A 25,265-nucleotide genomic window follows, 5' to 3' on the forward strand; every position below is an offset into this window, starting at 1 on the left:
ATTACTTTATTTTTCGTATATCTCTCTATTTTCTAACTACATTGTAAGGTTGTAGTCAATAAGTAAGCTGTAGAAGATCCCCGTGAGTTCAGCCAGCAACAACTTCTATACACCGCAAATAGTCTAGTTCAAAATCATCTCTGTTTAGTTGTTGGTTGATTGTCAGCCTTTGAATTTATACTAAAGTTGTACAGTTTATACAAGGGATTTTTGTATTGTATTCTATTTCAGATACCCAATTGCATTGCGGGTTGCTTATAGCGGTGTTTTACAGTATATTATTCCCGTTTTACAAATCTTGTCAGCTGTATACAAAATATAATAGGACCACCCTTGGCACATCAGTATCTGAAGCCCAAAACCTTATAGAGCGCCGAAATCAGGCTGATGAGGATATACAGGCAGATAGGGCTCTGCATACTGAATCGGCTCCTAGACACGCCCCATCTAAATGTTCTGGTAGTGGTGTACAGGGCCATAAAATCATATACTGCCCGAATCGATAGAATTATAATTTTATATAGGAGTCTAAATTTATGGTGTTTTGATCATTTTAATTTTCAGTATGGTGGGTGGCGCGTCACCCGCTTACATGCGTTGCTCACTTACTAATTACGTCAAGGTGAATCCGCAGCAATTATATAAGGGGCTATTCGGCCAGATCAGCAACCAGGCTAGTACGCCTATAGTAAGATCTACAATTTAAAACAGTCGGTGTACACCATTTTATAATATACCACTATTGAGACAATTTATAAACAAGTACCCACTATCAATTATCGTGAGAGAGTCTGCTATCCAGATAGCAGGCCGCGCCTTCGGAAACAAGTAGACCCAGAAATTTGGTGGGTTTGATGAATATCAGTGGCCCTTATAGCTTGGGTAACGATTCGCTATAGAGATACTTTTACTAAATCTTGGGCTAGGTAGAGCTCATCGGCAGAATTGCCACCTATTGCCGCAAACTGGTCCGAACTATTGAACCTAATCTAGGTATCTAACGAGGACTATAAGAATATTATTGATATGGTTATCCTCTCATTGGTTTCCCTAACGCAGATCACAACAGTAAGGTTCCACCGGTTTCGCCTAACAGGGCCTAGCTTTGGAATATCCTACCTCCCTAATAAGTAATGTACTAATAAAGATTATCTGTCGAGTTATACCGAAAGAATTCTATTATCTTATCCTTCTCTATATAGCTATTTATTTTCCTTCCTATCCAATCTCTTTATCTTCTACAAATATTTCTTCCTTTGTCGGTTTCAGGCACAGACACTACACTCTCTGTTAATTACCACAACTATAATTACTAGGTATAAATATCCCTAATATCTAACTTCTATAGTGATAGACGTTCTACTTGAGTTTTATGGCTAACAGAAGGATTATAAGAAATAGAAACAATGCAACTTCTCCCTACAATATTATTTACGATTCTCACAACAAAGGCAGTACAAGCTGAGCCTTGTATATGCCATTATATATTAGCACCAGTGTGTTATGCCGGTGTTACCTATGAGAATGCTTGCCTAGCACAATGTGCGGGAGCAAAAGGTGAATTTGAGCTTGGAGAGTGCCCACTCGGTACTCAAAACCTCACCAAAACCTGGAGCGGATGATCACAGTCCGCTTCTCACATGGATGGTGTTATGCTTCGTCTCAGCCGATGTGATTTTTAAAGGGGGAAGAGAGATAAACACTTTTAAACTGTTGAAAGTTCTTGATTTTTTTGATTGTATATCGTTGTATTCGGCTATCTCTGCCATTTGAGATTTAGTCAAAATATCACAAATAAATTCTTCGGAACCATTGTTTGCTGTGTATATTCTGAAATGCGAGATTAATACAGTCAAAATTAGAAGAGTCAATACAGATAGAATATATTAGCAGAAAGTGTATTAATAAATTAAATAAAACACATATAATTGAAGAAATATAATAGTTTTGTCTTGTTAAATATTTTACAGTTCTTTTCTGATAAGTATTGTACCATATATATCACTTTGAAGTTTGAAGTCACATGTTGTTACTCCGAAGTATGTATATGTTTTTATGTACGCGCATTTATATAGGACTGCACATAGCTATTTAATATGTAGTGCAGGGATTTCCACAAAGAAGTGCAATCAACACTAAACTTTTGAATTATCTTCCTATGTACTAATCATATCTTCCTCCATTTTGTGTCTAGCTTTGTAAGCTTATTAAACGTGCGTCTACCTCTCTATAAAGACGCTGTATCGAGCAGACTGCATGTTATAGTTAGTATAAGATCATTGGAGACTAGTATTATATGTCGGTGGGCTAATGTAAAGCTCTTGATCATGGGTGCTTGTGTTGACGGCAATTTCAACTATATACTATAAGATGGCTTAGCAGCTGGATCATCCGGTCAGTATAGTTTCTGGCGATGTATCCTTCACCAGCAAGTATATAAAAATTATAATGTGGCCCTATTGCCAGGACACTGACAAAAATTATTGATTCAGTAACCCTTTCAAAACCCGAGAATGGGTGAGACACTTGAGATAGGGACTCAGATGAAACTGCTAATTCCGCCTTAACCTATCCTGTATTGGTGCCATAGGGAAGCAGTATACTGTAGTGATTCAAAACTGTATGTTTGTGCTTTTTAATATGTTGAAGCGCTTCAGTAGTCTGGAGCTAAATCAATCAACTTAAGACAAACTGTCAAAGAGGTTGAAAGCGTTGATTATTCTACTTGTAATGTCTTAGCTACATAACTATCTAACAAAGGTGCGCGTAGGCGTTAGGCCAGAACAGGAACCCGCGGTCAACAACTTACACCAAGCATAACTAGGCACGACCCAAAATAATACTCAATAGGCAATTAAAGTAGAACAAATACCGGCTTGAGCCCTTGTAAGGTATACTCGAAACCCTGTTTAAACTATATCCTTTTGGTCTGGAACTAATAATAGGGTCTCTTCAAAGTAAAAACTATATGATACAGCTAAGTATTAATGTGTAAGTATCTGTGTTCTTTGCTATATCCTACCATTTGAGGTCAAAGCCGAGTGTCAATATGGAGGTAACTACATAAGAACTAGTATATTCTTGTATTTCGGGTTTGGAAACAGCTCTATGTGTATATAAGGTGGAGGGTAATTTTGGGCAGTACTGTATCTTTTTCCAAAGCCTCTAGCGATTGCGATGGATGTGTCAATCGACAGAGATCTCTTAAGACAGATAAATTCTTTGAGTATATTATCCAAAGTATATTGGATGTCTTGGAAAACCCGGTACTAAAGCTTTAATATCTATGCTGGAAACCCTATAAAATTTGAGATTGAGTTTTATGTCGTTAATCTTTTCTTCTTCAGAGGACAGTACTCCAGTGTTAGAACAAGGTCCTAAGTGAATAGTAATATTTTTAAAATCTACTGATAAAGATATTATTAATAAAGTATCTATTGCTTGTTTAGTAGTACTAGTAGAGGGGTCCTTGGATTAGAGCTTTTGGAATGTATCTGTTGTATTTTGAGAAGATGTTCTTGCCGGAGATACCCTATATTAATAGATATCGATTGCCTAGGGAAAAGTTGGAAAGAGATAATTAAACGAATAATAGGCTAATTCCAAACATAGCCCAAAGATTAATAGAGGACCAAAAAAAAAAAAAAAAGGCAAAAGAAAGAAATAAAAAAGAAGAGGAGAGTGAGATATAGGAAAAGAACCTTCCTTTTCCTTCTCACAGATAGATTCGGCCCATGGGCTATACAGTTCTCCCGGCCCCTAAACACCTCTAGTTCATACTCATTGCTACCCACCTCGCGATCTTGATCTGGCCCGGTGAAAGTTTATCTGGCAGATGGGTTCTTTTTGTGATGCAGGAACTCAATCAAATATGTGAGCACTCTAAGCCATCCAAAACTGGCATCAAACAAAGCAAAAGAGATAAATTAGTCTATTAGTACTCCTTATACAACTGTCAATAGTATACGGTTTTCCTCTCTCTCTCATCTTAACTAGTTGACAGACTGTCTAGCCTGTATAGTGGTCCTTGTTACACTTCACCAGCAAGTTGGATATGCTTTGGCCCCGCTATCAGGATCTTAGATGAACCACCTCGCTGGGAACCTGTTGAGGAGGAAGCGTAACATTGGTAAGATATCAAAACTAGGGACAGATAACACATTGCAAAGGGCATTTTAAATTGACATTTGTATTGCATACCCTGTAAAGTTGTATTGAACGGTTGACTATACTTGCTAAAGGCCCTCAATTTAAAGCACCGGCCCAATTAAGTACCTTAATAATGTATCTAAATCCGAGCAGTTTGTCATATAGGGACCAACGGGCAAAAACCAGTTGATATGACTGGAAGTTTGATGATCTCTGTTGGTATTTAGTCGAGGGCTTTATTTTTTTTTTTTTGTTGTCTGCCGAGCTTTTGATTTGTTGAACGCTTTACAGTGATAGTAAACTATATCTATATAGCCTGGTGTTTTTATTAAGGCGATTAGGTTGGGGGGGGGGGGGGTTGATGCTTGGTAAGGTTCTCGTCGCCAAAATTGGACCGACCGGAATTATGTGGGAAGGAACCAAAATCCATATAGATCTAAACAGTGATGTAGAGAACAGTCATCATATAGACAATAGTGAAGACGATTGCGCTATAGAATGGTTACATGAGAGTCCTCTTAGTAATGGTCGTAGGCTCACACGATGAAGACAATGGTATTGCCCAAGGCAGAGAGATTTTAATCCATGTCTTCCAGAAGCCCTCAGCTCATTCTTTTCTGTCTATATAGAAATGTAGAAACATACATAGCATTAAAAAGCGATTATATTTTCAGTTTGACTATGTAGCATTTATTCCTTCCAAAATTTCTCAAGGAAATGTCAATTAGAAAGCGGCTTTCAATACTATACTCCTAGGAGTTACATACCAAAATTGCCCTCGTAAAAGCTTACCGACACCGAAGGATATTTACAATTCCTTTACTTATACTATAGGCGCACCCGGGCCAATCTTCCTTATAACCACTTGTTTAAATTACTCGTTTGATTCCGAGAAAAATAGGATGAAAGGCTATGAAAACTAATCAGGATATAAACGGATTGAAAATACACGTTAACCCAAGTAAGATTACTCAAATAGCCACAGTATCTTAAGCCTCGGAAGGCTCAAAGTCGAATCCTTATATACAGAATATGGTTTGCTTTCCTTCAGTGCAAAAACTTTACAAACCATATGTATGATGCTCAACTGAGTACAGCTACTTGCAAAAACCGCGCAAATGTTTTATACTCCGAGGATTTCGGAAGCCCCAAGCACGCTAATCCTATTTAGTAAGTTTTTCCGATGGACACTGTCACGAACTTCCGTACTAAAAAATAATGACGCAGTTAACGACAATTACCCCAAGTCTTTCTCACGTGACTGCCCGCGGCTGAACAGACTGCGCCAGGAACTACGACGCAAGTTTGGAAGAGCATTCAATAACATCTCGAAAATGCTGGGGTGAGCTGATCAAAGTAAGAAAGGTAGGTTACGAGATGCCCCGTAGAACAATAGCACTTTAGTGCGGTACTGGACAACGCAGAAGCATATCAGAGATTTCGAAGCCGCGCGCCACGAGGGCCGCAGTTTCAATGGTTAGGGATTGTCGATATTTATCGTGCACTCTGATACGAGAACGGTCCTTTCTAGAAATGTTTTGACGGTCTCATTGGAACAAAAATCATTAATCGAATAGTTCCTATAATGGATTATTGTTTGGGTGTCGAAGTGGGGTACAGATAGGAACTTATGAAGATCTCGGCACAATAGCTAGCTGTTTCGTATTATTTTGAATCGAGGCTTGATCGTCGTTATAAAGGAATACCACTGGCAGATACATGTGCAACTAGACAGTTCCATACGCAGAACCGTGGCGAATACCCTCTTTTTTCGCACTAACTATTTGCGCTCCGGATCGCCCCAAGAACCTCATGCTGAGATGCACCAGATCGTATAAGACCAACAATGCGAGCTACCATTGCTTGATCTTCATTTCGTATTGAGTCCACCAGTTCATTAAGAAATTCACGGTAATAATCCGCATATTCAGCAGTGGCGGCAGGGCTTCGAGGGTCTGCAGTTGGGTCTACCTGATTATTGTCGTTGGCATTAATTTCGTTGGATAGGTTACTATTGCTGCGAAGTTTTTTTCAGTTAAGCTATAAACCCATAGATGTATTGGAATAAAGGTTCGGATAGGATCTGTTTACCTTCCTAAGCTGTGGTGGTTCTCTTGAACCATTATTGCTCAAAGGGTTGTTACTTTTTCTGCGACTTGGAAATATTATTTGGTATCTCGGTCGCCGTAAGGTTTGGTAAAATGTGACACAAAGTACATAGGGGAGCCGTCAGTGGGACACATTATAATATTTAATTCTAGCATTCTCTCCTTCGGAGCGAACCTTGGGCACTCTCCAAAATAGTTCTCGGTCGGAACAACAAATATGCGATCTGAGAATTATTTTCTTTTTAGAAGTTAAAAATTTGATAGTGTACATGTGCTGTTGCGCCCTTAGTCGTTTCTGTCTTGTTTTTTTCTTTCGGCTGATTAATATTGCCCCAATCGAAGCTACTCCAAGAGTTGCCGTTGAGGACTAGTAATCCGAGAGTCATATGTATCCAATGAATATGAACATTGACAAAATGACGAGGTAGGTCTATAGGAACTGTTATGAACTTAATTTATGTATCACTTTCTCAATACACCTAATTCGATACGATACGGTGACTAATCCATACAAGTGTTCTAAAAAATGCTTTTCTGTCTTTCAGGCCCCGACATGTGACCTCCCATTTTTAACTCTAAAGGGGTTAACGTTCTATGGATGGGAAGGCAAGTGATAAAATGATGACATGATGATTCGGTTGGGCGGCTCTCATCCATAGGGCTAAACGCAGGCATTTATATCAAGTGGCAATAAATATAGTTCAATATATTAATGTGCATCATTCTTTGTTCTTCGCTATTAACGAAATAACCTACGTACGTGACACAAATCATAATGGAAGCAAAACGGGATAAAGAAACCCACTCGCAGGTTAGACGATTCCCCAGGATCATTGAGATATAGCGCACTGGGCTAATATGTTACTAGACTCTCTCCGAGGATGAGAAACGCCGCCTCCGCCTTTATGATAGGCTGCCTCATGGAGGGCTGCTCAGACGGCAGTCTAGAGTATGTTTCTGATAAGGCAGCCCAAGTCAGCTACTGACAAGTGAAAGGAACGGAGGTACTTTGATTCGGGTGATTTGGCTCTCTCTACAGCCGATAGAGTGACTGATGAAGGTGCAATTCAAACTGGCACAGCCCATCCTATACGTGATAGCATTTCTCATCCTTATGCCCCGGTTCCCAACACCAGTAATGCCAACAAAGATGCGAACAAGGGCTTTAGTGGCAAGAAATCCCAAATTCCGGAAATGATAGATAGTCCTCTGCACCAACCAATCGACAATGCGAATAGGATGCAGAAACCAGAAGGAACAGTTTAGGATGGATGCTTTTTTGACGTTTGTTTCGGTTTAAGTTCAATTCAGAAGAACCTTATGTGATGCTCATGTCAGGTTTGGTAGAAAGAGATCACAAGCTTAGTTACGGCAATTTAGTGGGGTATACCACTATTGTCGTTTCTGCTGGGGTATTACTTTTACCCAGATATACCCATGTCGAGCTTACTATCAAATGGAAATATTTTCTGCTAGGACAGTGATACAAAGACGTTCAATATAAAAAATCGATGCCACCCACCAGGCCATTCTCAGGGTTTCTACCACGCGTGAAACTACTCGAGCAGCAGTACTATCCCCCCACTATGATCTTCATGCTATCTCCCAAAAGGCTGATACAAGTGAGGAATGCGCCCGCTCTTCACGCTTGCACCGTTCATGATCAAAACTTTCCGAGGACCAGTTTCGGGAAACCCGCATGCTAAATTATAGCTTGCGGTAGCTGCTTCCTGAGGTAGAGTATAAGTGACGTTAAGCACTATCGTTGCTGCTCTTGGAACTATTAAGTCTGGTGTCATAACTGTCGCTAGCTGAACTCTCGTATATAGGCTCATAGCATTGCTGTACTCATTGAATGGTGTTGGGGAGCGGCGCATAGTCGTCATTGTAGTCTTTGCTTTGTGTGATAACAAGCCGTTTAATTCCTTGGCTCTGTTCTTTGGTATTTGTCAGATAATGTGAATCAGTAAGAAAGCCTAGGATTCGTACCAATTTGCCAATGTGGCTGCATTGTCGGAACTAGAAGAATATGGCCAAATATTAGGAAATATCTGGAAAGCTACGTTATCCGGGGGGGGGAACAAAATGCCGAGAGGAACACGGCTTAAGTTTCTTTTTATTTTTCTTTTAGAAAACAAGGAATGGGATCGTTATGACGTCAGCAACCCTGACAGCAGATAAGAGGCAGACGAGAAGACGATAGAATATTTCAAAAGGATCTTAGTACGACGGATGTATTATTCTCCGACCCCATTCGCAATCCGTGCTTTCTTCCATTGTCATGTTTCTTTTTTGGACGCATGTGACCCTGGTCCACCTCCTAACCCCACAATTGAGATATATAATTATGCTCCAGTCTCGTTTGCATCAACGTGAGATATTCTCTCCAAAGGGGTAATAGGATATTAGCGTGAAGGGACATTGGATATTTTAACCTTGTGCTGGTGCCATAAATGTCAAAGAAGAAACCTGGAAGGATTTGTAAGACGAATATTATCCATACCTATAATGGTGCAGTTTGCTTTCTTTGTTCCAACTGGCCCTAGTTTTTGTGTCTTTGTTTGCTGCATGCATACTTAGCGTCTGTTATTTGGAAAATGGCAAACATGGATAACGCAGCAGAAATAGAAACAGAAAGAGAGTCAGTCTCCTATAAAGAGAATGTGAAGCTGGTCTCGTAAGTTATAGTTATTATTTCTTATCTCCATCCTAAGTTTTTTTATTCCCACTTACACACGATTAGCATCAGTGCGAACGTTGTCAATGGCAAGTCCTGCAGCCCCACTCAGAACACTTTTGCCTGCAGTATGTCGCAGCCCTCATAAGCCTCCTACCCCCGTTCACCGTGTCGAACGAAGGTCAAAGCGGCGGAGTTTAGCTTGCTCGTCGTGTCAACAAAAGAAAGTAAAAGTATGTATTATCTCATAATACGTGCGTTTAAGTATTGCTTATATTCTAAAGTGCAGTGGCCCTCCTCCCTGTGGAGCATGCGCTGCAACGAATAGCGAGTGTTGTTTCGAGCCTCTAACAGACAAACGGCGAAAATTGACACGGAAGGCTGCAGAGAAAGACATGGAAAGCTATCGACATGTATCCATGTACTTAATCAGTATCCTGCGTTCTGGGAAGGAAGATGATGTGAACAATCTAGTAAAGGTGGTTCAGAAAGCCTCATCCCTTGATTCTGCTCTTGGAGATCTGCAGTCGTTAATTTCTCGGGAGAAGAGCTGATTCCTCTTGCTCTGTTGAAAATCAAACTGTATTTAGGTTCACCTTTTTACTCAAATAGTATCCCGAATAGGAGTCGTATTTTGTTCGATTTGCCACTGAGGTATATCATATACGTGCTTATTGCTGGCTATACACGACTAAGGAGAGCGGTGAAAGACAACAAATCATATTGTTTCTTAACCTAAGGATATGGTGTTGAATCGCTGTGATGCGATCGGGTCGATCGCATATGAGCAAGTTGATCAATAAAATAGTCCAGCTAAAGCCTTAGTAGTGGGGCTAAGGCATAATTATCACATACTTGCTGGTGAGCGCGATTTTGCTACAGTAGGGACTGTAGATGACGCTTGGGATGAAGATGAAGAGGGAGTTTGTGTCCAAAGCGGGGTCAAGTCCCACTTCCTAAAAATTCGCATTTGGATGATTTACCCACTAACCGCCGGTCTGGCATATTCGAGGAGCTTCAACACCCGTGAAACCTATGTATGAGACGTTACAACTTATTTTCTTGTTTCGCTTATAACCAGGAAACCATCCGGATTATAGCTATTCCGAAATACCCCGAATACAGTTTAGCCTCGGGGCTTCGGAAATAAAGAGAGAGTAAACATTTGCGACGTTTTTGCAAGTAGCTGTATAGCGATTGATTTATGTAGCACGTCGTCTGTTCTTCTAGTTGCTCTTAGAAGTTCCACCTGAGGCTTCGCGCTCCTTCTTCAACAGTGCTTTGATTCTTCCTGAACGGCGAGGCTGCAACCATCCTTCCGGCAATTCTTTTCTCCTGGCGCGGACAACCCTTATACCCGCATATACACGCCGAGGAATGGTTTCAAAATCACACGTACCTTTAGCCAGAGATAGCAGTATTAACTTTCTTTAATCATCCGAAGTACGTACCAGGACTTGTGGAGTAAGTGCTATATAGGTAAGGAGAGAACTGCATAATCGACTCCTCATCAATCTAAAAGCAAATATCGGGATCAAACACAGTCCTTATCTTGTCATTTAGATGTGCGCCTAGAAGGTAAACGACTGGTAGACGAGAGCCTTTTGACTCAATTGTGACAAATAGACCACAGATAGTCCAGTTCATTCTAGAAGAGCAGAGTTCATCTCGCTTCGGTATGCCCCGTTTGCTACACGATGCTAGTCGGGTCTTCCTGATTTCACCCTCGCTCGTAGACGCGAAACCCGCAACGAAATAAGTCGTTTTGTTTTCCGAGGCCCTGTGACACAGGATCTCAGACACACGCTGCAATGGAGCTGTAAGATCCTAAGGGCATTTAGTTTTAAAGACGACCATGTTGATCATATATGTGGCGAACAATTTACTCAACATGTCAATTTGAAGTTGAAACCGGAACGATCTAGCGAGAGATAGATTAGATTTTAAGGGTGGTAAGAGACAATCGTGGAAGCCGAGCACAAAAGCCGTATTTATACTATTAGAGTCACATGATAGATTGGTAGCCTGATTGTCTGACTTAATTGGGCAATAACCCCCTGCAAGATTGATACGGATGGGGGCCAAACAATGTATTCCTCGGCGGGCACTGATTTCATATTCAGTAGGCTATAGTAAACTTAAGATTTGGCCTTTGGATGCTACGTCCATTATAGGATTGTTGAAATAAGCTAAGCAAGTGTATACAGCCGGGACGGAATATGACCTGATTGTCCTACCCTCTATTTACATAAGCTACGCATAGACTGACACTAGTTATACAGGTTTTTTACAGATGTAGGCATTGTATAGTGCTCCGAAACTGCCAGATCTTTCTGCGAAACCCAACACAGCCTCAAAAGCGTCCCTCTCAACGGAGTCACTAAGCCCCATTCTTTACCCAGTCTGCCCCTTACTATGTGTGGCTATTATATCATCAATATAAATGCCTAGTTCTATATAAGCCGCTCCTGCAGACTTCCTAATAAATAGCAGACCTTTGGTACATCCACCACTGTCTCTTAGAAACCGTGGTTGCAGAAGAAAGAAAAGAAGCGTAGGTGGTAGCACTGGGATACTCTACCATATTACCATCTGAAAAATGGTTTGATAGTCAGACATTTGGAAATAAACAGCATTCCTTGAAGGCAAACTCTATCCTGAGAGATTCACCCTGCCATCATACGTACACTTATAAAGAACTAAATAGCAACCGTGATAGACGACCAGATACAAAAGAGGATTCAGTAAAATTGTCCTTAAAACACGAATTACTAACTACCCAATTCATTTTTGCTGGCAGAAACAAACTTGATAAGGGGATGCAGCTTTGTCCGAACGTAATTCTGTACTAGTGCAGACCCGGCAAGTAGGATAATAGCAACAATCATGGGTCCTAAAACATTTCGCAAAATAAAAAGGCCAATAAGGAAAAGGTCCATGGTATATACACCGACAAATAGTTGATTCAGTGCTTCCCAGTATAACAAGCCTGCGGTGTCCTCATTTGCTTCAAGTATATAAATTGATTGATAGGCATGTGCTATCAGAAAAATTCCAAACGCCATAGTCCCAATCAGTGCTATAAGGGGGGAGATTATAGAATAGATAATACCTAGATATTCTTGTGTCAGTGGGAGCATAAACCTGGGACAGATTTAATACGTACCTATACAAATAAGGTTTGTGAAAACGGGATAAAGTAGGCTCCATCGTACCTCTTTTAAGGTATGCTTTTTTCCACCTCGTCTTAAACATACCCAAAGACTGTCAGGTAGTCGGAATAATATCAAAGCAGTTTGTGTGACAGTTTGCAATAAGAAGTAGGAATAGAAGTAATCTCCCGACTTGGGCAAATTCTTGGCCAACAATGACGGTACCGATTGAACGTTGTTGGCAATCTCAGGGATCATAGTAGTAACGCCAGAAGATATTGAAACTACAATAAAAAGCTGAGTGTAAAGAAATAGAAAGTAATGTCTTTGTAGCAAGACCTCGACAGCTGGACGCTCAAATGCAATATAGTATTTCATCAGAAACCGAAGAACGACCGGAAAACAGTACATGAGGATGGATGCTGCCATTTGAGGAGCCAACCCTTGAATAGCACCCAGTTCTTTGTCTGACAGGATATGTAAATGCGAGCCAATCGAATCCAAGTAAACAAGCTGTGACAAAAGTCCCGTCAAGGATACTGGGATTGCCCAAAGTATGGCCAAAACATTCAGGGTCACGAGGATACTGATACTCCGCAGAGTTCTAGAAAGTTTGCCGTAGTAGAGGACAGGATCCAAGGTTTTTAAGTCAGTATCATGTGCTTCTAGTTCCAATGGTATTGAAGATGCTCTTGCTTGCAGCAGCAGATGAGCTGTGAACAAGTCTGAGAAGTGAAGTAGTGCAATACTCTTAGTTCTTTCAATGTCTCTTCGCAGATTGTGAATTTTGCATCCAAGAAGGGCTTTTTCTCGAAAATAAGCCATGAGTTTAATGCTTGAGGGAATAACCCTTTTCCTAGATATATGCGGGCGTACTCGCATTATTGTATCAAGGTCTTGGAGAAGGGTTCTAAGCTCGAGTTCCTTGCCATCGCAGACTTCCTGTTGTGGTAGGATTACATCCACTGGCCCTCCATTAAAGGCCGAATAGATCTGTCTCAAAGTTTCGCCATTCCACGTTCTCGGTGGGATGTTAGTAATCACTATTGTAGCTGCTCTTTGAGCTGAGAAACATTCATGAAAGTAGTTCTGCCTTGCCTTCACAACTAATCTAAATTCCACAAGTAGAAGACGCCAGATATGGATATTGGCCAAGGTTGCAGCGAAAACTGTGATCCACCATCTTATGTGTTGCTCTTTTTGGATGTTTGATATGCTGAATTTATCAAGACCCCCAACATTTATGTCATTAGCAGTGTAATTCACCGGAAGTAGTATAGGAAGAATAATAACAGCTATCGGCGCGAAGAGCCTCACGGCCACCTGTAGTAGGCGCAGAAAGAAGCGACAGTCCAATGAAAGTCTACCGGTGAGTTTCGTATCATCTTTCATAAATTCCCATAATTGCTTAACCCAAAGAGTTCTGCCCTTGGGCAATGGCGAGAGATCAGGATCCGCTAAACATCCTGGTTGGCTGCTGCTTTGTTAATATCTCATATCATCAATCTAACGTGCCTACTTACAAAAGCTTGTGATCAATATCTTTCAGAAAGGTGAAGATATACACGACTGGTATGAAGATGCTTCCAGAAACAGCCAAAGAGATTAAGAATGACTGAGCAGAAAGACCTTCGTTCTTCTGGGCTTTTCCGGCAGCGTCGTTGACGGTCTCATTTAAAGCCGCAAGATCCATATTTAATGCCAGTATTACGTAGGACCTGGAGGTTGATTATCAGCTCCTGGCGCTCTATTTGAACAATATGCCAAGCATTTATATATCTCATTGTGCTTCGTGGCCCTTCTTTGTTGAGGGCCCGAGAAAAGAAAGGTAACAACCGTTACCGGGGCTCTATTTGCAGAGCATTCCTCACCGTTTACTAGGCCTAGTATACACTTTTGCATGTCAGCGTAAAACTGACTTCTGGACGGTGTCCAAAGAGGAGTAAAGGACAAGGACGGTCGGAGATAAATGGGGGGTAATGAGGAATGTATATAAAAGCTCTGTATCAACATCGCAAGAGTGGTATGCAGATGAGCAGTTTAGAGTAAAAAGCATACCCATTGCATACAGCAGCTTTTGAACGAAAATGCAATCGATCCATAATAGTTTATATCTTCAATAATAATTACACATCCAGTGATCATACAACAATCCTACAATGCTGGTAAGGGTAGTAATTTACTCCATTTTCTTTTGTCTGGGTGGGTGTCTCATTGTCAATCACGGCGACGTTGATTTTCATTATATCATCCCATATACATCCCAAAGAAGTATTCAGTCTAGAAGCATAGTGAGAGCACATCGCCTGTCAGGTCAAACTTTACCAATCACAGTGATCACGCCAACACCGGCTCTCCCAAGAAACAATAGCTCAAGGATTCCTTCTGGGATTCTCAGAGGAAAGCCTGCATTTAGTGGAGCTCCTTATCCCGTTAATAATACCGCAATTACCAAAACTTCCCACAGGTCTGGCTACATGCCCACGCATTCAAGTAAAATAAAAGATAACTTGTCTTGCTGCAGTACCAGTACATATCACAAAGCTCCACTTGCTACCTCGAGTTCGCACAACCAGGGTACCAGCGTATATGGCCTGCCCCAAATACCAACTAGTTCTTCCAAACCAATGGGAAGCACAGCAAGAGTATCAACCACAGCAAGCTTCAACACTTCAATGCTAGCTTCTGATGCAGAGTTCCTAGACTCTCATCCTGCACTGACAACAGCCCTAGCTTGTATTGTTATATACCTAAATATAATGTTTCACTGATATAGTTGGTCCAGGGGTCTGTGTACCATTTGCGCTCTTCCATATTCCTAATTCCGAAATACTAACTGACATTATCTTGCCGTATGGTAGGTACATATGCAATTTGATTAAAAATGATAAACCAGGGCTACGCGAGATTGATCTTTTACAAAGCAGCAGGTAACCAACCAAGAAACTTTTGTGGAGAAAGAGTATGAGGAGTTGGGACCACCAGTTAAGCTACAGGTCAAAAATCAAATTGGCCATGCTGCTACTACAAAAACTGTCATTTCAGAGAAGCCAGACAGGAACTGGTGCTGCAATACCCAGTGCCCTTCAGATTGATATTGTATTGCGCAGGATATCAATTCTGTGGTGATCGGGAGGAGGCTGAACTGTTTATATATTTGCACTTGGATCATTAACCTATTTCTTAACAGGTTTGGCCTGCTCGTTGAAGATTCGTTGATTATAATATTGCTCTGCTCGAGTATGTTGTACACTACGAGAACGTCGAGATAGTGTAGACCTGTTTCTACCATACTTATAGGCAACTCTTGTACTGTATAATTTATCATTTCCCTGGTTTCAAGCTTCTGATCTCACAGCATCGCCTCAAGTAAAGTCATATTGGCAGAGTTATGGTTGTTTGAAGAATATCGAAATGTCGGTGTATATCAAAAGATCGGCGACAATTAATCAGGTACAGTCTGGAAACAGCAGCGTCTATCAACTATTTACCATCTACTGTATTTCCGAGGTCTACGAAGGATCCTGACTAACTTTAACGGGTCACGTGTTTGATCAATTTTGTGGAATGTGTTGACCTCCTGCGTCCCTTTGTATGCCTCTAAATCTGGTTGCTAAGAAAGCCCCTCCAGCTCAGTCATAGTAGCCACATCATTGACTTGGGGGTGAACAGTTGAACTAAGAAACCAGGCAGTATGTTTGTAAATATAATAATCGTACAGCATACTTGATTTTCAGAGGCTTTTTATTGTACTTTGTGCACCACTGCACCCTTCCCGATATATATAAAAGAAAAGGGACAGAAAAAGCCAATATCAGGAAGGCAGTGTGCTAAATAGCTACATATCAATTCGCGTGGCGCTGAACCAGTGATACTTTATTAAAAGCCCTGCCCTCTTTCGACGGTGCCATAGTGGTTTGATAAGTTGGCTGCAGCCTCATGAACTAAACTAGATACATGAATGAATGCACTTATATGGTCTTTCCTCATGTATGCCTCTGTAAACCCCTGACGTAGCTTCTGGGGTAGCTAACCTGACGAGTGATCGTTGCCGATATACTTTTTTGTATGCTCCTTGGGTAGGTGCTGGAGTCGGTGTCGCTTGAAGAGGTAGCTGGTAATGGTCTCGTTGACCGTTATATACGAATAACCTCTTAGAGCTTAGCCGTTCTGTTGTTGCTCTCTGCCTTGAGTACCACGGTCTGTAATAAAAATCAAAATTATCAGCCACTGTCTTTCAATATTGGCTTAAAGGCAACACTCACCGGTTGATTTTGTACGTAAACCCTTTCATCTGTTTTCCCTTCTTCGAGCGGATGAAATCCATTAGGTGTAATTACCTGATCAATCACTTCGAGGCATGCCAAGAAAAACTCTAATTCTGGGAGCGTTTCACATCCAGGCTTAAAATACAGATTGAATGTGGACTGTGATCCATCCTTTTTGATGTCAAAACCCCAGTTCTGCAATTTTGCCACAGCGTCATGTAATTCTTTCAAATCAGCTTTAGACGTACGTAATCTAATACGAGGAGGATCCATTCTCTCAAGAAAAGGAGTCGAGTTGGTATAGAAGGCAAAAGGTGCGAGTGGATTCGCGTTTCAAACTAGGACGATTTTGAATGTTAAGATCTTTTTAGACTGTAGGTTAAGGAAAGAATGGAGTTATGGACTCCGAGGGAGACCTTCAACTGTTAAATATCCCAGGCATACTAGTGCCTACATGAAAACTTTACGCCATTGGCAAGCCCGGCTTTGTCGGTGTTCAACGGATGTGATACGTCCATTGGCTATCCCATACCAGCAGACATTGACCGCCATAATTTCGGCAAGTAATATGTATTTGATCCTTCGAACATTCTAGGTATCTGATGTGTCAGCTCTCATGCGGATATTTTCAGAATTTTTCGGGGAAAAGGTATAAGGAAGATAGTTATATTAACCGCTCTGAAGTCAACTAGACGACCGCGCCCTTCCTATAGACTAGATATGGAACTTCGGCGCCCATACTTAGGAAAATTAATCACAGCCCTTAACTCTTGAAGAGTAGAATCAGTAATAATAACCTATATGGAGACTCTCGATTAAGAACGTCTGAAACGCTAGTGCTGATAGAGCCTTGGCGTCAATCTTATATTGCATCCTTATAGGTCAGGCCTTGTGTAGGTGCCAGGATTTCTGAGAGGAAGTAGATCCCTCCCACACGCACAAACTAGACTTGTAAACTAAGGTTTAATCGACAGTTAAGTATAGTAATATCATACCGGAAGTCAGCTTGGTTTCCCCGGCTAATGGACGCTAGACGGACACCATGATTTTCCTAATGGTCCTACCCATCTTGTGGAGTGGAAAATTAGCCGAACGGGGTGCCTTTTTTTGGCCAAGCTTGGCCACGTCGTTCCGGCCTTAAACTGGCTGGTTCACATCAACTCACAGATCAATCCTATCGGTTTTCGACATGCTGCCTGACTATGTATCTAGTTTTTTGATTTTATATGCCATTAAATGTGCTTAAATACCGACTATGTTGCAAAGGATAGTCATGTAATGAGCCGAGAAGATCCCATTTACACCCTTGAGGCGGATAAGATAGCCTCTGAGAAGTTACGGGAGGCTACGTATGGATTGTCCAAGTTGTCAGTTGAGGGGTGTTCGCTCACTTACTACCAAGTTACAGCTTCACAGGTATGAAACTAGAGATTCCGTGTTTTGCTGCAATATACGCAGGTGTGTTCCTAAAGTTATCAAACAGGTGGGTCATGTGGCACGTGGCCATTAGCCAATAGGGTATTTCTTTATAATATACACTAAAATTCAAAACCGGCGCCCGGGACTTGTATCTTTGATTGTTTCCTATCACCAAGAACCACTAAACTACATGTGGATAACTAGCGGAATAACTATTCCCGCAAAGTTTACTGTATGGTATATACGTGTAAAATACCATCCCTAGCTATGGTACATGTACAGACCTTGTATGACAGCTATCTCATCGCTGATAAGATACCTTATTCTAGTTTTGTACATGGCTGATTTTCATGGTGGATCCCAACCCCGTAACGGAAAGTAAACACTACCGCTCAACCGACTCTTTCGAGGATTACGTGGTAAATCCATTTACAGTGAGCTTGCCTACAGCCATATTCAAAACCAGCTTTACCGATTTGTACTCCTCCATTTACTCAGGGCCGAGTTGCCAAGACGCTAGCCTAAAAATTGAGTGCATATTTACTGGACTCCGGAATGCAACATGTATCGCTGTCCTAGGCGAAAAGTGCGTCCATGTGATAATAAGCTTGACGTGATTGAATACGTAGAAAATAATAACCCAGCAGAAATCATAATTAAGGTACAGTTCGCTAAATTGCTGTAGCTAAACTTGTGGTTTCCTTCTACCAATTTGTCACGGGTGTCACATGAGACTCATGGATAGACTGAAAAGCATTGCCAGAAAAGTTGTCTATCCTAAATAGTTCCTTTCGGTTTCTGCATATTATTCACACTGTTAATTTGCTGGTGTAGAGGGCTATCTATCATTTCTTGAACTTGGCTCTCGCCACTAACGTCCCTGTTGGCATCTTTGTTGGCATTGCTAGTATTGGGAACCGGGGCATAAGGACGCGAAATATTGTCACGCATAGGGTGGGCTGTGCCAGTTTGAATTGGACCGTCATCAGTCACTTTAACGGCTGCAGACAGAGCCAAATCACCGGAGTCAAAATACCTCCGTTCCTTTTGCTCGTAAGTAGCTGCTTTGTGTTGATTATCACAAACATACCCTGGACTGTTGTCTGAGCAATCCACCATGACGTAGTCTTCCATAGAGGCGGACGCGGCGTTTTTCATCTCCGGAGAGAGTCTAGGAATTCGTCGGCTCAGTGTTCTGTATCTCAATGACTATGGAATAATATCTAGCCTGGGATTGAGATCCCTTATCCTGTCCTGCTTCCATGATGATGGTATGTAACGTATACGGTTGTTGTGAATCGTGAGGAATAAAAGAATGATGTTATTTAGTATTGTACTTAATTTACTTGTCACTAAAGTGAAATGTTGTAGTCAGCCCCAAGGATTAGACCCCAATTGAATCATCATGTCATCATTGCCTTCCCATCCATGGAACATTGGACTCCTCCGAGTTGAATATGGAAGGTCACGTGTCATGCCTGAAGCTTTTTCGAACAATATGGATAGATTAATCGCAGTAATCTATCAAAATAGATGTATTGAGAATGTTGCACGTACATCCAGTCGTAATAGCTCCTATGCAGCTAAAGTACCTACTCGTCGTTATTGGATTGTCACTAACGTCAATGTTCATAAGATGTGTATGGCTCTCAAATTAACAGTGCATAAGGTTAACCATGGAGTAGCTTTGTTTATTGCAAAATTAATCTGCTGAGAAGAAATAACTCAAGAGAAAAGATGAAAGAGAAAAACAAGACAGAGGGCGCAGAAGCGTACATATACTGTCACTTACTTTCATCATTTTTATTCTTTTTTTTTTATAAGGAAAAAAGGTGAAATGTCAGGTCGCAGGTTTGTTATTCCGGCCGAGAACTATTTGACACCCAAGGTTCGTTCACCTTCATCCACCGAAGCACAGAATGTCTAATCAACTAGTATTGTATTTAAAGAGTAAATGTGCCTCTTAACTCATTATCATCTTATGTATTTATTTCACTTCTTACCAAGTCTAACAGTTTGTGGGATACCAAGTATCCTTTCCAGATCACACAAAAAATAACCCCTTGAGCAAAAATGATCCAAGAAAGCTGCCAGAGCTCAGGAAGGTAAAACAAATCCCATCCAAAGTTTATGCCAATACTTTGTGGATTCATAGGTTGACTAACATACACACTTTGCAGTAATGGTGACCGAATCTACGAATTTAGCGCCCGTGACAACTGGCAGGGAAGACCAACTACAAACCCTCATAGCCCTGCTAGCACTGCGGAGTATGTGGATTATTACAGAGGATTTCTGGATCAACTTCTGGACTTATTCCAAAGTGAGGATCAGCCAGCAATAGATCGAGTAATTAGTCTCATACGATCTGGCGCATCTCAAGAAGAGGTCTTTGCGATGATCCAGAGCACAAATACTTAGTGTGAAAGGAAGTTACTTACCACGATTTTGCATATGGAACATTCTAGTTGCATTTGATTTACGCTATGGATAGTTCTTTTCAGTGGAAATGTATCACCTCCAATGGGTAAGATAAATATGTTGCTAGATACAAGTTCTAATGTACTAAAATTCCATGGCCATCGTCTCTTATTGGGAAGCCTTTATATTGATTATCAGGCCTTGATATAGCTAGTGAGCGGATATCTTCCCAGTAAGTTTCTACTGTACCTTACCCCTACATCCAAATAATAATACGTTATTGTAAGTAACTAATGATTTTTTTTTTCTCAATACGACACTAGAAGCAGACATATGACACAGCCAACAACCATCGATGTGTCCAAATCAGATGTGGAAAAGAAGCCCCATGAAAGTACTGCAAGTAGAGCCTCATTCGTGCTTTCCACTAGATTCCCCAAATATAGGATGTTGAGTATCGTGTTGTAGATACCCTTCAATAGCATTTTTGATATCTTCTTTTGTTCCTCCATCTCGGATCAGGCTGACAAGCTGTTTTACATCTGCATCATCACACTCACGGATAACTTGATACAGTTGATGTAAAAATGTGCGGTGATATTGAAGTTCTTGTCCCAATTTCCTGATATATATCTTCTTACGTTTGTCATGTAGCAGGTCAATGACACATTCACGGTTATGAAGGGTACACTGTTCGCATGGCGTACAACCGTTGCACTGGGAAGAGCAGGATGTCAGGACTATTTGCTATCATTGTTCGGCGAACTTATAAATAAAACAAATTAACCTTTTTTCGCCGCCTACGACACTCGGTGCAAGCGGCAGACGATCGAATTTGTCTCACACTGCACGGCTCAACGTCCTTCTCTTTGCTTTGCTGAACGTATTCAGGGCGTGGCTTAAGGGGACGCAAGGTTGGAGCACACTCTTCTCGCGACATACTCTAGGATATTCGATAGAATTCGTTATGAGTGAATAAGCAGAGAAAATCCAGTGGATAATGGATATATATTAAATAGGAAGGAGTTGCTGTGCAAATCAGCTACCGTGTCTGGTTAGTCTCTTTGAGATGTGGATACAGGAGAATGTCTGAACTCGAGGCGGTGGAAGCTTGGTAAGCGGCTAGCTAGTTAAGTGTTGGCAGAGAGATATAGGTGGGGGTGTTGAGAAACAAAAGCGACTTGTTTTAGCGAAACATGTACTATAGTATTATTACTGTAATGAGTGATTTGAATACCATACAGTATCTCATCCAGGATTCGGAGTATCTCAGAAAGAGGTTAGTCTATTCTTGGCGTAGGGTTGGGAAACAATTGAGAGGATACAAGACCCGGGCGCCTGTTTTGAATTTTAGTGTATAAGTGATGCTTATTGGCCAAAACATCACGTGATATATAATAGCGTAATTTGATAACATTAGGAACACACCTCCGTACAGAGAAGGGTCTAATCTCGCCTATTTTATCCCACACGCAAGGAATAGACCTTCCGGAAAGTGGAGCCTTTACCTGCACCTTGCGCCAAATAAGGTTAACTGAAACGAAAAGTCAATACGCCAATGAACATTGAGATGTTGGATTACGCGAACATTCGTGAAATACCCTCTTTTGGTAGACCGTTTAATCCCATGATTAATGATTGTATTACAGGAAATAATGTGTCTATGGAAAAAACACAAAGAACTGATGTTATAGGCAGTGCCCAGGAAGCGCGAGCACTAGGTATGGACGGCTAGGAGCTAGTTATCCGTGGGGTTAATAATCTGCGCTTGCGTAATATTACAAAGCGAACTGATTAGTTGGTGATTACGTAGAACACGCAAGAAAATTCTCAGTCACGGCTGTAGATAATTATTCATTACAATAATTTATACATGAGGCCCATAGGAATGCTCTACAAGTGAGGCAGCGTTTATTGCATTAGGGTTGGGGGGAGAAGTCAAAGAGTCTGAACATTTGCACCGTTCTTAAAATCATCTGTACAGACTGGCATTCCGTAGAAATCTTGCAGATAGCTTGTCCTTGGCGAAATTAAAATATGTGAACATACGTCCGGTAAATTGAGGACCTGATGCCACGGGACCCCACGGGGGCAAGGCTGGATAATAGAAGCTAGACGTTATTTTTTCGTCCACCAAGCTCCGAGGAAATCCATCCGAAGGTGTCCTATTGATGGCACTTTTGTAAGCTCGGAAGATGGTTCGCGCATCCGAAACCCTGCGTGACGGAAGATTGTGACTGAAGTAGGTTCAACGAGATTGTTCTTCCTAGTGATTGTTCATCGAAAATTAGTGAATGGTCATATCATTTGGTATAGTAACACACTTGGAACTCTCGTGTATCTCCTCAACCCACAGGCTTATTTTCCCCAGGAAATGCATCAAAAGTAAATATACTGGCACCGGCCAGGATCCATGACAATGACCTATGGAAATGAGGGCGGCACCAAAGACCGACTCCGCATATACAAATTGGGAGTTCACGTTCGTAGTAAATGACCGGGTTGGTCCCATGGTCCCGAGAAGAAAGATTAATGCACGTGTATACACAAATCCATGCAGTGGCATCATGCTATCATGATAGTGAATAGGATTCTGGCTGAAGTAGGCGCGCACCACCAGGACACTTCGCATGATGGATCCTGCCTGATACGCCGGCCCTATTTTCACCAATTAGACACCATCCCTTATATGCTTTCGTGGTTATTCTAATTGAGTACTTACTAGTGTGGGGGGGATAACCATTTGGAAAGTCCCTTACCAAAATAAGGGAAGTGTAGGAGTGTATCCAGCAGGCTACCACCGCGACTATGGAGCACTGGAAATTTCCATAATACAAGATAACTTCAAGCACACCTGATAACACATGCCAGATTAATCCTAAGTCAGGTTAGCCTGGTTGCATCACAACTTCAAGTTCATATGGCAACCTTCATGGCGAGGTCGATATATTCTTCCTCGGTTAAGCCCATGATATATGGCAAACACCCCATACAACCCTAGAAGAATCGCATCGGAGTCAGTACTCTGTACTCGTTCCAATTTCATTATGTTCTGGCGTTGTATGTGGCTGGAACAAATTTAGGAAAAGGCATCAGAATCTTATATTTGCAATCAATGAAAGAAAGGACATGATACTATAGAGAGGAAAGTCTCGCATGCGTGTTCAGATGTGTCAATAAAGATGCGCTCTGGTCCTAGTCGAAGCATGTCACTTATTAATTAGCTGGTTGTGTTCATCTAACCACCCACGCAGAACGGTTGTTAGTCATTCGTAAAGAGCCAGCAACTGCTCAACCAACGGTTGCGTCGCATTTCGCTTAGCTGCTGAACAGTTACTCAACCTAGGAGTAAACCAATTTACGAGATGATATTCCAAACAACCCCTTGATAAAACACGAAACTGAAATTCAGATCATGGCAGATTGTAACGATAAATTGAGACCGACTAGTATAGGCAGAGGTATTGCTAGTATATGTTTGATGAACGTGTCCATCTAATTATGCCTGATTACAATATTCAACTCTTAAGACTCATACTCGCCTCGGATGATTTTGGTAGTGCTTATGTGGATACGCCAAGAATAGCCCGTGAAACTCTAGTCATCCCTGAAACAGTGAATAGTCCCAAGCAAACTCTGGAATCTAAATGAATTGCTTCTTGATGGGTGCAATACGACAGGCCACACCATAATCTCTAGCATTTACAGTATTGATAGTGACCATTGACAGTCACCTGATAATGGAATCGCCAACTGCTGCTAGTTGTGCCAAATGGGACAAAGTCAAAGGTGATATCTTTATGTGTATTGCTAGGTCCTCGATAACAGCGGAGCCAGCTGCAGCATCCTATCATGATCTAGAAAAGGATCACTCGTTTTCCAAACACATATATGCTGGGGGGTTACAAGCTTGTGTCATTGTCCGCTATCAGAAAAGCCCTGTCGGTAAGCAACTTGATGTATTCAGTAAATCTTGACCATCGGCTAACGGCAGCATCCTTCTAGGCCCATACGACGAGCTTCTATGGATACCTGGGGCTTTTAGGCTTCCAGAAACTGGAAAAATGGCATACCGAGCTACACGAATCTATGTTTCTGATGAGAACGCTGTGTATCAAGGTTTGTGGCAAAACAAATTCCGATCACAGAGGCCTATGAGAAAGAAAAAAACAAACAAGCTAATATACCCTTCATCAGGCCGTAGCAACTGGAATGTACCCAAAATGGTAAGTTCAGTGAATGATTTCTTCAAGTGAGCTCTATCTTAATTGACATGCTCGTTGGACAGCTCGCGAGGTTCGAGTTTACCGAATCCGAAAGCAATCATCTTCCTTACAGCAAGATAAAAATATCAACCCACAAAGAAGGCGAGCTTTTTCTGGAACTAAAATTGATACCAGCATTTTTCAACTCGCGAACAATACTCCCTATTAACTCCAAGTTTTTCCCATTTAACCTAAGATTTGTATTCCCCCCGCTCCCAGAAAGCAGAAATAAGCAAGAAGACAAGCGTGTGGGAACAACAGAATGGAAGCAAGTTTTTTTGAGTGTTACGGGAAGGGTCGGAGTCGTCAAAACATCCATTTCACAGACATCTGGAAATCTTTTCCCTGATTTGGGCGGAAAATGCTACTGGCTATGGCTGAAGGGTGCGGAGATTCGAATTGAGGGGCTCCCCTATCACACGGCTACTCCTAGTGCTCCACATAGGCAGAAGCATTAGAATATTAAACTTGACGATTAATGCAAATCATTTATTGCCAAACTAAGCAGCTTTAATTCAAGCCTTGCAATACATCTAGAGTATTTCTAAGAATGTATACAACACACGTACAGAGTGTCCAGAAAACCGGACCACCTACTCTATATTTTCTCGAGGGTACAATGCCAAGAAAGCCCGCCTCGCAATCTATTGGATCTACCTGATCTACGTAATATAACTGAATATTCCAAACAAGGATAAGTGTAATTAAGCAATCCAAATTTACTACAGAGAGTTAAGAAATTGGCAACAGAGTGAGTGGGTGGCGACAATAGTGAGCTGTAAACATAGGCAAAGATAGTACAGTAT

At 41.4% G+C, this 25,265-nt stretch overlaps 11 protein-coding genes across 11 annotated transcripts; 5 read left to right on the forward strand and 6 right to left on the reverse strand.

Moving 5' to 3' along the window:
- The first annotated feature begins 5,133 nt into the window (after positions 1-5,133).
- BDV27DRAFT_132624 (uncharacterized protein) lies at positions 5,134-5,933 on the forward strand. The gene has a single exon (XM_032067919.1). It carries the CDS (start codon positions 5,268-5,270, stop codon positions 5,493-5,495), a length of 228 nt encoding a protein of 75 aa, XP_031924773.1. The 5' UTR covers positions 5,134-5,267; the 3' UTR covers positions 5,496-5,933.
- Positions 5,934-6,587: 654 nt separating this feature from the next.
- BDV27DRAFT_25992 (uncharacterized protein) lies at positions 6,588-7,689 on the forward strand. The gene is made up of 4 exons (XM_032076151.1): positions 6,588-6,681; positions 6,773-7,068; positions 7,126-7,206; positions 7,254-7,689. Exons 2-4 carry the CDS (start codon positions 7,033-7,035, stop codon positions 7,521-7,523), a joined length of 387 nt encoding a protein of 128 aa, XP_031924774.1. The 5' UTR covers positions 6,588-6,681; positions 6,773-7,032; the 3' UTR covers positions 7,524-7,689.
- A 109-nt stretch (positions 7,690-7,798) lies between these two features.
- On the reverse strand, positions 7,799-8,327 carry BDV27DRAFT_25985 (uncharacterized protein). The gene is made up of 2 exons (XM_032076150.1): positions 8,247-8,327; positions 7,799-8,189 (listed from the first exon to the last, which is right to left on the reverse strand). The coding sequence occupies exon 2, from the start codon at positions 8,141-8,143 to the stop codon at positions 7,856-7,858; it is 288 nt and encodes a 95-aa protein (XP_031924775.1). The 5' UTR covers positions 8,144-8,189; positions 8,247-8,327; the 3' UTR covers positions 7,799-7,855.
- Positions 8,328-8,810: 483 nt separating this feature from the next.
- On the forward strand, positions 8,811-9,599 carry BDV27DRAFT_132627 (Zn(II)2Cys6 transcription factor domain-containing protein). The gene is made up of 2 exons (XM_032067920.1): positions 8,811-9,167; positions 9,219-9,599. Exons 1-2 carry the CDS (start codon positions 9,021-9,023, stop codon positions 9,486-9,488), a joined length of 417 nt encoding a protein of 138 aa, XP_031924776.1. The 5' UTR covers positions 8,811-9,020; the 3' UTR covers positions 9,489-9,599.
- Positions 9,600-10,449: 850 nt separating this feature from the next.
- On the reverse strand, positions 10,450-13,779 carry BDV27DRAFT_160447 (putative DUF221 membrane protein; the record flags this gene model as incomplete). The annotated part of the gene is made up of 3 exons (XM_032073030.1): positions 10,450-10,761; positions 12,192-13,560; positions 13,610-13,779. 3 exons carry the CDS (start codon positions 13,777-13,779, stop codon positions 10,450-10,452), a joined length of 1,851 nt encoding a protein of 616 aa, XP_031924777.1.
- Positions 13,780-18,491: 4,712 nt separating this feature from the next.
- Positions 18,492-18,952, reverse strand: BDV27DRAFT_132631 (uncharacterized protein). Its single transcript, XM_032067921.1, has one exon. The coding sequence runs from the start codon at positions 18,929-18,931 to the stop codon at positions 18,551-18,553; it is 381 nt and encodes a 126-aa protein (XP_031924778.1). The 5' UTR covers positions 18,932-18,952; the 3' UTR covers positions 18,492-18,550.
- On the reverse strand, positions 18,492-19,527 carry BDV27DRAFT_132633 (uncharacterized protein). The gene is made up of 3 exons (XM_032067922.1): positions 19,331-19,527; positions 18,864-19,257; positions 18,492-18,817 (listed from the first exon to the last, which is right to left on the reverse strand). The coding sequence occupies exons 1-2, from the start codon at positions 19,404-19,406 to the stop codon at positions 19,145-19,147; spliced, it is 189 nt and encodes a 62-aa protein (XP_031924779.1). The 5' UTR covers positions 19,407-19,527; the 3' UTR covers positions 18,492-18,817; positions 18,864-19,144.
- A 184-nt stretch (positions 19,528-19,711) lies between these two features.
- On the forward strand, positions 19,712-20,322 carry BDV27DRAFT_132634 (uncharacterized protein). Its single transcript, XM_032067923.1, has 2 exons — positions 19,712-19,878; positions 19,954-20,322. The coding sequence occupies exons 1-2, from the start codon at positions 19,847-19,849 to the stop codon at positions 20,192-20,194; spliced, it is 273 nt and encodes a 90-aa protein (XP_031924780.1). The 5' UTR covers positions 19,712-19,846; the 3' UTR covers positions 20,195-20,322.
- Positions 20,323-20,508: 186 nt separating this feature from the next.
- On the reverse strand, positions 20,509-21,211 carry BDV27DRAFT_132638 (Zn(II)2Cys6 transcription factor domain-containing protein). The gene is made up of 2 exons (XM_032067924.1): positions 20,982-21,211; positions 20,509-20,911 (listed from the first exon to the last, which is right to left on the reverse strand). Exons 1-2 carry the CDS (start codon positions 21,132-21,134, stop codon positions 20,606-20,608), a joined length of 459 nt encoding a protein of 152 aa, XP_031924781.1. The 5' UTR covers positions 21,135-21,211; the 3' UTR covers positions 20,509-20,605.
- A 1,270-nt stretch (positions 21,212-22,481) lies between these two features.
- On the reverse strand, positions 22,482-23,240 carry BDV27DRAFT_147601 (uncharacterized protein; the record flags this gene model as incomplete). Its single annotated transcript, XM_032070775.1, has 3 exons — positions 22,482-22,852; positions 22,917-23,072; positions 23,123-23,240. 3 exons carry the CDS (start codon positions 23,238-23,240, stop codon positions 22,482-22,484), a joined length of 645 nt encoding a protein of 214 aa, XP_031924782.1.
- Positions 23,241-23,934: 694 nt separating this feature from the next.
- BDV27DRAFT_160449 (uncharacterized protein) lies at positions 23,935-24,917 on the forward strand (the record flags this gene model as incomplete). The annotated part of the gene is made up of 4 exons (XM_032073031.1): positions 23,935-24,139; positions 24,200-24,313; positions 24,392-24,420; positions 24,483-24,917. 4 exons carry the CDS (start codon positions 23,935-23,937, stop codon positions 24,915-24,917), a joined length of 783 nt encoding a protein of 260 aa, XP_031924783.1.
- Between the last annotated feature and the right edge of the window lie 348 nt (positions 24,918-25,265).

The sequence above is a fragment of the Aspergillus caelatus genome (assembly GCF_009193585.1).
Source record: "Aspergillus caelatus strain CBS 763.97 unplaced genomic scaffold BDV27scaffold_164, whole genome shotgun sequence".
Lineage (NCBI taxonomy): Eukaryota > Fungi > Ascomycota > Eurotiomycetes > Eurotiales > Aspergillaceae > Aspergillus > Aspergillus caelatus.

Coding starts and splice junctions, on each gene's coding strand:
- BDV27DRAFT_132624 (XM_032067919.1), top strand. CDS start 5,268: ATGTTTTATACTCCGAGGATTTCGGAAGCCCCAAGCACGCTAATCCTA.
- BDV27DRAFT_25992 (XM_032076151.1), top strand. CDS start 7,033: ATGGAAGCAAAACGGGATAAAGAAACCCACTCGCAG. Junction 7,069..7,125: donor ATAAAGAAACCCACTCGCAG/GTTAGACGATTC, acceptor ATATGTTACTAG/ACTCTCTCCGAGGATGAGAA. Junction 7,207..7,253: donor TGCTCAGACGGCAGTCTAGA/GTATGTTTCTGA, acceptor GACAAGTGAAAG/GAACGGAGGTACTTTGATTC.
- BDV27DRAFT_25985 (XM_032076150.1), bottom strand. CDS start 8,143: ATGACGACTATGCGCCGCTCCCCAACACCATTCAATGAGTACAGCAAT.
- BDV27DRAFT_132627 (XM_032067920.1), top strand. CDS start 9,021: ATGGCAAGTCCTGCAGCCCCACTCAGAACACTTTTGCCTGCAGTATGT. Junction 9,168..9,218: donor GTCAACAAAAGAAAGTAAAA/GTATGTATTATC, acceptor TATATTCTAAAG/TGCAGTGGCCCTCCTCCCTG.
- BDV27DRAFT_132631 (XM_032067921.1), bottom strand. CDS start 18,931: ATGAAAAACGCCGCGTCCGCCTCTATGGAAGACTACGTCATGGTGGAT.
- BDV27DRAFT_132633 (XM_032067922.1), bottom strand. CDS start 19,406: ATGAACATTGACGTTAGTGACAATCCAATAACGACGAGTAGGTACTTT. Junction 19,258..19,330: donor AGGAGCTATTACGACTGGAT/GTACGTGCAACA, acceptor TGTTCGAAAAAG/CTTCAGGCATGACACGTGAC.
- BDV27DRAFT_132634 (XM_032067923.1), top strand. CDS start 19,847: ATGATCCAAGAAAGCTGCCAGAGCTCAGGAAG. Junction 19,879..19,953: donor AGCTGCCAGAGCTCAGGAAG/GTAAAACAAATC, acceptor CACACTTTGCAG/TAATGGTGACCGAATCTACG.
- BDV27DRAFT_132638 (XM_032067924.1), bottom strand. CDS start 21,134: ATGTCGCGAGAAGAGTGTGCTCCAACCTTGCGTCCCCTTAAGCCACGC. Junction 20,912..20,981: donor GTCGTAGGCGGCGAAAAAAG/GTTAATTTGTTT, acceptor TGCTCTTCCCAG/TGCAACGGTTGTACGCCATG.